Source organism: Alligator sinensis, unplaced genomic scaffold (genome assembly GCF_000455745.1).
Source record: "Alligator sinensis unplaced genomic scaffold, ASM45574v1 scaffold288_1, whole genome shotgun sequence".
Classification (NCBI taxonomy): Eukaryota; Metazoa; Chordata; order Crocodylia; family Alligatoridae; genus Alligator; species Alligator sinensis.
In genome coordinates this window covers 2,163,173-2,171,252 of record NW_005841876.1, presented here as the reverse complement: position 1 = coordinate 2,171,252, position 8,080 = coordinate 2,163,173, and the positions used below count along the sequence as shown (strand labels likewise).

The window sequence follows — 8,080 nt, the reverse complement described above, 5'->3', positions numbered from 1 at the left end:
TGCTGAACCCTGCCCCAGAGTATCTACAATTCCACCCAACTTGATGTTATCAGCAAATTTGCTGAGTGTGCATTTAACACCGTCATCCCAATTGTTAATTAAAATATTTAGCAGGACAGACCCTTGGGGAACCCCACTTGATCCCTATTCCCAACTACACATTGAGCCATTGATGACTGGATCATCATTCTCAGCAAGCAATCAGTTGTACATCCACCCTACAGTACTTTAACTTAGTTTGTGTTTCCTTAGCTACTATTGAGAATGTTGTGAGACATCGTTCAAAGCCTTGCTTAAATCAAGATATATCAAATCCACTGCTCTCTCCCTATCCACAGAGTCTGTCACCTTGTCATAGAAGGAAATCAAGTCTGTCAGGCATGACCTGCTCTTGATGAATCCATGCTGGTTGTTCCTAATCCAGTTCTAAGCACCTGGAGGCAACTCCTTCTTGACCTGCTACACAGATTTTCCAGCTATCAAAGCCAGACTGACCAGTCTAATTCTCTAGATCCTCCTCCTTCCCTTTCTTAAAAGACACATACTATATTTACCCTTTTCTAGTCATCTAGGACCTCAACTAACCTCCTCCATGAGCTTCCAAAGACTATAGCTAATGGCTCCAAAATTACCTCGAGTAATTACTTCAGTACTCCAACGTGAATCCCATCTGACCCTACTGACTTGAAAACATCCAGCTTCTCTAAATGATCCTAACCTGTTCTGCCACAACTTTAGGCAGCTCATCTCATTCCCTGTGCTTGCTGCAAACTACACTTGTCATCTGATAGGAGACTTTGTACATGAAGGTTGTAGTAAAAAATACATATAAAAATCAGCCTTTTCAAAACCATCCATTACAAGCTTGCATTCTGAGTTCAGTAAGGGACCTACACTTCTTTTATTCCTCCTCTTAACTTCTGGCATATTTGTAGAAACCTTTTTTATTGCCTTTTACATCCCTTACCAATGGCCTTTCAAATGCCTTGCCTTCCTGATTTTCTCTCTGCCTGATTTTCTCTCTCTCCCTGATTTTTTTCATTTCTTTTCTCTATGGTTCTCATTTAGAGAACCATATCTATTACTCTTCCCTAGTAATACAGCCAGCTTTCCACTTTTTGTGGGACTCCTTGAGTTTCAACTCACTGGAGATGTCTGTTTACCCAAGCCAAACTCCTGCTGCACTTCATATTCTTTCTTCTTGTTGGGATATTTTGCTTCTGCATCCTTAAGAAAAACTCCCTAAAGAGCGACAAGCTCTTTGGGATTCTTCCCCAACCCCAAATTTGCATCCCAAGGGACCCTACCCACCATAGTTTCATAGTTGGTAGGGTCAGAAGGGACCTTAGCAGATCATCAAGTCCGACCCCCTGCCATGGCATGAAAGAGTACTGGGGTCAAACGACCCCGGCAAGAGGTTCATCCAGCCTCCTTTTAAAGACCCCCAGGGTAGGAGCCAGCACCACTTCTCTTGGAAGCTGGTTCCAGATCCTAGCTGTCCTGACAATGAAGTAGCACCTCCTGATATCTAGCCTGAATCTACCCTCTGCCAGCTTGTGACCATTATTTCTTGTCATTCTTGGTAGTGCTCAGGGGAACAGGGACTCTCCCGATGCCTGCTGGTCCCCCCTGACTAGTTTGTAAACGGCCACTAGATCCCCCCTCAGCCTTCTCTTGTGGAGGCTGAACAGGTTCAGGTCCCTTAGCCTCTCCTCGTACGGCCTGCCCTGCTGACCCCGATCATGAGGGTGGCCCTCCTCTGGACCCTCTCCATGTTGTCCACATCCCTCCTGAAGTGTGGCGCCAAGAACTGGACACAGTACTCCAACTGTGGCCTGACCAGTGCTGCATAGAGGGGGAGGATCACCTCCTTGGACCTGCTCGAGATGCATCTGTGGATGCACGAGAAGGTATGGTTGGCCTTCCTGACCGCGTCCCCACACTGTCGGCTCATGTTCATTCTGGCATCAATAATGACTCCAAGATCCTTTTCTGCCTTGCACTGACAAGAAGGGAGTTCCCCAGCCTGTAGGTATGCTGCTGGTTCTTCCAGTTTCCCAAGAAAGTTAAAGTCTGGTTTTCTGAAGTCAAACATCTTCATTCTGCTGCTCTCTTTGCTTCCATCCCCTTAAGATTTTGAGCAGCATTATTTCTTGGTCATTGTCACCTCAGTTACCTTCTACCTTTATCTCTTTACCACCTCCTCCCTGTTTGTCAGTTTCCCCACCTATTTTGTCTCTCCACCACCAGTGCCAAAGTCCCCCATGAGAACCAGGTTCTACAATTTGAAAACTTGGATTAGTTGTGTAAAGAAAGCCTCATCCACTTTTTTCCTTCCTGGTTTGGTAGTCCAAAAACACCTGGACACCACCCTTGCTGTTCTCCCCTCTGACCCTAACCCAGAGCCTTTCAAAAGGCCTACCTCCCACTTCATACTCCACTTCCACACAAGTACATCTCACTTTTAGGTATAGACCAATATCACCCATCTTTTTTTCTGCTGTGTGTCATTCTTGAACAATTTACCATATATACACGAATGCAAGATGAGGTCCCCCCCCAATCAGCATGGGGGACACGGAGGAGGCCCCTCGTCTTAGATTTGCGTGGAACGTGGTATGGGGGGCAGACAACTGCTATGGCTCCAACTCTGGCCCTGAACCCAGGTCAGGGCAAATCAGACCCAAAGCATCCTCCTCCCCATGCCACCCCCCCCCCAGTTGCCCTCTGCAGCTTTTAACCCTGACTCTGCCCCCTTCCCCACATTACTGTCAAGTACAGCTCAGCTCCAGCTTGGTCTGAATTCCCTCCCAGGCTCAGCCAAATTAGCAGTAATGTTGATGCTGCATGGCCCAGCAAGGCCTGAGCTCCCAAGTGATGTGTTCTGTGACCGGGCAGAGACCGGAGCCTGAGCAGCATCTGACAGAGTAAGAGGGGAGCAGGTGGAACAAAGCACCAACTGAGGTGGTGCGGCAGAGACGAAAGCTGTGCAGAGTGGGGTGAGGGGAGGGATAAAGACTGTGGGAAACGTGAGGTGAAGGGGTGCAGGGAGAAAAAGTATGAGGAGGTACATGGCAAACAGGCTGCCTGACGTCCCCTCCCCACCCCAACCACTGCTTTCCTTGCTGTAGCAGTAGAGCGGGGGACAAGTTTTAGACAACCCTCCAAAAATTAGATTCTACACCTGGAAAATTATAATAAATTTATTCATCTTCCATATACAGAACCTAATTATTGGGGTTATCTTAAATTCAGGGTCATCTTAGATTTGGGTAAATATGGTATACCTCCTCCATGGTACTACACTAATATTATGAACTACACCATCAACTCCGTTATCCCAATTACAGAATTGCCTGATAGAATCATAGAAAGTTTGGGTTGGAAGGGAACTCAAGAGGGTATCTAGTCCAGCCCGCTCTACTCAAAGCAGAACCATCCCCAACTAGATCATCCCAGCCAAAGTTTTGTCTAGCCGGGTCTTGCAAACCTCCAAGGATGGATGGAGCTTCCACCACCTCTCTGGGTAACTTGTTCCAGTGTTTTACTACCTTCCTACTGAGAAAAAATTCTTCTTAATAGCTAACCTAAACGTCCCTTGCTGCAATTTGAGACTGTTGCTCCTTGTTCCGTCATCTGCCACCACTATGAATAGTCTAGCTCCATCCTCTTTTGAAACCCCCTTCAGGTAGTTGAAGGTTGCCATTAAGTCCCCTCTCAATCTCCTCTTCTCTTAACTAAATAAGCCCAGTTCCCTCAATCTTTCCTCATAAGTCACGTGCCCCAGCCCTCTCAGAATCACTTCCCTTGACCTACTGGCAACACCCATACCAATACAGCCCTGTATGCCGTTAGATTTATTGGCAACAAGGACACACTGCTGGCTCATTATCTTCTTGTCCACTGTAACCCCCAGGTCCTTTTCTGCAGAGCTGCTGCCCAACCAGTCAGCCCCCAGCCTGTACTGGTGCATTGGACTGTTCCACCCTAAGTGCAAGACTTTAAACTTATCCTTGTTGAACCACATGAGATGCCCTTTGGCCCAATCCTCCAACTTGTCTAGGTCACTCTGAATCCTAGCCCTACCCTCCAGCATGTCTACTACTCCTCCCAGCTTGGTGTCATCTGCAAACTGGCAGAGGGTGCACCTGATGTCCTAGGTAACCTGCGATTTTTCCTGCTTATTCCTTGTGCTTCTTGTATGCTGTATGTATTGTATATGTACTGTGTATTGCAGAGATGTCAGTCAAACAGATGGCCTGTGGGCTGGATTCAGCCCATGGAGTCATGTGATCTAACCCATGGATCAACCCCTCATGCTGACCCAGGCCCTGTGTGCTGCTTGTCACCCCCTGTGCTGCCTGCAGCGCCACCTTTAGCACATGCACCATTGGTATGTGCCCCATGACTGCCCCAGGGACTAGAGCATGTTGTATACAACTCATGGTCTAGATCTGTTGCCATAGGTACTCCACAGGGGGTCAGTCTAAGTCCAGCCTGCAGACCAGCTCATAGGCTGGATGGGCTGGACACCCTTGGTATATCATATGTTGAAAATAGTTTTATTAGAACTACTTTTCTTCTCATTTAAGTTTATATTGACATCAGCACACTGTTATTCAGGGGGGGGGAAAACAACAACAACAAAAAGCCTCTCTCAACCAGTCACACTCCACAGTAATTTGGAAACTTCCTACCCTACAATTCACATAAAAAGGTGCCATGTGAATCCATTATTATAAATGAAAAGTCATAAGGAAAGATCAGAACTTAAATACCTGGAGAAATAGAAACAAAACAGAACTGCAAAAGCCAGTATATTTTACTTACTGATCACAAGTTTACTACCAAGGTTGTTGTTACAGCTGCCTTTAAAAGTCTACTGATAAGTACTGTCAGTAACCAAGACATCTCAAGTGAAAGGACAAAATGTAACCTGAAACAACTTTGTACTATGTTTGGAAAAAGTCTAACTCATGGTCACATCTGCAGCAAAGTACAGGAACATACCACCAAATCCACTGCTAGCACTAGATGCAGTCCCATTTACCTCCCCCATCCCTGCCCCTACATCCGGTAAACCAAAGTCATCAGGCATTTCCTTCTTTCATGTGTCACTTATCCGGCTTGGCTTAAACATGTGGGCAACTTTGAAAGACACTACATGGAAATTTACTTTAAAGAGATGTGGACTGCTTCCTGAAATTCTCTCATCTGAAAACAAGTTTTTTTTATGCTAGGATAGGAGCATCTTTGGATTACATCTGTGGGAAAAACATTTCCCTTCTATTCTGGTACAGTTCCTTCAACACATGGTACAGTTCCTTCAACACATCTGAAGTGTAATTTTTTCTTGAATGCATACTGTGAAAAATCTCAGATAACAAGGACTCTACTAAAACTTTTCTAACATTTTCAAATTAATTTAGTTTAGACAAATGAAGAGAATAAACCTGTTTATTTACAATGCAGGCTTCCTTTTAAGTGCCCTGTCATTGTACCCTAATGCAAACCAGGAAGGATCATTCACATGTGATGAGGAGAACTAATCATAAGAGGGGGGAAAAGCTTCTTGAAAAATAACCAACTTTTTCAGTGTTCAAAATGGATAATTTTTGGTGACTAAATATTAAAAAAAAAAAGTTCAGAAAGGCAGGAAGACTACTTTCATTTTCAAAAATTAAAATTTTGGTTTTAATAAATCCATCAAAGGCCAGTAGCCCAATATCAGGTTACCTCCCTCACTGCTGGTGACTGGGAGGGTATGAAGAAAGATGCATCTAAACATGTTCTGTTTCTAATATTTTTCTTCTAAAGTATCCATTATTTGTCACTATCACAGACAGAACACTGGGCTAGGAAGACATTTGGTCTTTCAAAAAGAGTTCAGAGGTTTAAAAAAGAGAAAGCAAAAGAATAAAAAACAAGGTGCTTTTCTCCAGATTCTGGTTTTATTGAAAAGCTTTAAAACAGGAAACTTATTTTTTCAAAAATGTCATTAGTATTAAGTTCTTTTCCCATGTTTTTCACATTTTGATGGAGATTCTGATGTTGTGTTTTTACTAATTGACTAAACCAGTACAACAAAATATCTGCAGATAAAAATCACAATTTCCCTTTAAGCAGATAAACAAAATAAAAAATGAAAACATGCCATACCAAGAAACTCATTTACATGGTTGATTTCTATTTACATCTATCTACAGAAAATGTTTCTTCTCATGTTTAGTAGATAAAAATTCCAAGTGCTTAAAGTAATTTCTTCTTAAAAGCTCAGACTCTCCTCCTTCAATCTCTCACATGGCCTAAACTATTAATTTGTGATATGTTTATGACAACTCGCTTCTTTCATAAATTCAGGATTATAAAATTTTCATGCAAAATAAGAAAACTTACAGAAGGAGGAACCTGGATTAGCCTCTGCAAAGGAAGAGTGCAGGATTGAACCAATATGGATATTTTTAAGACCCAAAAATATTGTTCATGAACTTACTTTACAAAATGTTCTCCTCAAAAAAAAAAAAAAAAAAAACAAAAAAAACAAAAAAAAAAAATCTGTATTTGTTTCACTATAAAGTCTACCTCTGGAGAAAAGGAGTAGAGGATATTTAAAAGCCACTGCAAAATAGTTTATAACTAAGCCAAAATAAAATCAAGAAGATGAAGTAATGTAGAGACAAACTCTTCTAATACTACTGCCAAATCTAAATTTTACCATAACAAAAAGTCTGTACTGCTAACATTTCAGAGTTGTTTAAGGATGACAATATAGGTCATCTTACCCATAATATGCATCAGAGAAACAGCTTCTACTTACCTGCAGTTACCTTATTTAAAGCAACCAAGGAGCTTAGAACCTTGTTGAAGTTCTGCCCTTGATACAGGTCATTTGCATCAAAAGTCTGAAAAAAAAAAAGAAAAAAGAAAAAGGTATACACACACACACATATATATATATATATACACACACACACACACACACACACACACACACAATATTTACCAGCAACATAGGGGGAAAAAAATACTGAAAGACAGTACCACTAACTTTCATGAATGCTATGAATAATAAGTAATACACTGATATAAACATGTAACCTGCAAAATATCTGCATAATTCTCTTAAGTTTGCATGGTAAGAATTGGCATGAACTTTTGGCCAGGTATAGAAATTACACATAAACCAGTGTAAGTGATCAGAAACCTGTCTAAACTGTACTGGAACAGAAGTTCAATGCACACACACTGGTTTAAAAATAGTGGAACCCAGCGTAAGCTAGACCTGGATGGATGTAGTTATCACACTTAATCGGTTTAGGTTAGATCAGTCTATCAAACTTCTGCCCCAGATCCCTGAATAATTCATGTTAGGTCACTGTCCACCAGCATCCCAGGTGCCTTTGGTGGGGCCCCTGCAATAGTTTCCCATCGCAGGGAGCCATATCTTGGCTGCTTTGGCGAAGCGCTTAGCTAGCCCTGCCCTGAACTCTGTCAGCCAGGGAGGATGGGAAGGGGGAGCAGAGCGGGGCTCATGAGCTGCTCTGGGAAGAATTTGTCAGTGGTGGACCCACATTCCCAGCCCGAGTATGAAGGACAGTGTCCCTCCCCTGTACCAGTTCTGTTTGACCCCCACAACCATGGACTAGAGCAGCTCCAGAAAGGGCTCAAATGATTCCTTATTCCCCACCTCCTCCCACAAGCCAGGGCCAAGTTCCTAGCTGAAGCCCCTTCCCATGCAAGGGTATGGCTGCACCCTGCCCAGAGTCCCACGTCTGCGGCTCCAGAATGGGGTCAGAGGATTCCAATCACCCCCAGGGCCAGCACTGAAATTCCTGGCTGAAGCTTCTTCCCTTTAGCTGCGGGGCTCCAGTCCCTGGGGAGGTGGGGTTAGTCATGCCCTTGCGGCTTCATGGGAAGGGGCTTTAGTCAGGAACTTGGCACTGGTAGGGGATTAATCCTCTGAGCCTTTCCTGGAGCCACTCCAGCAAACGGTCCAGGGGCTCAGGCAAAACCAAGACAGGGGAGGGACACTGTGCCCCACCAACCGTGGCCAGGAACATGGGGTGTGCTCCTCCCACTT

General features: G+C 43.7%; 1 protein-coding gene across 8 annotated transcripts in view; it reads right to left on the bottom strand.

Annotated features, from left to right (window-relative positions):
• ARHGEF7 (Rho guanine nucleotide exchange factor 7) overlaps positions 1-8,080 on the bottom strand; it is a 158,569-nt gene that overhangs the window by 109,036 nt on the left and 41,453 nt on the right. For all 8 annotated transcript variants that reach the window (XM_014527885.2, XM_025196093.1, XM_025196095.1 and 5 more), the window contains one exon: positions 6,818-6,902. Coding sequence is in view for 4 of the 8 variants with exons in the window: in XM_025196091.1 (XP_025051876.1) it covers positions 6,818-6,902 (85 nt within the window). In the remaining 4 variants the exon portion in view is untranslated. The remainder of the gene's footprint in view (positions 1-6,817; positions 6,903-8,080) is intronic.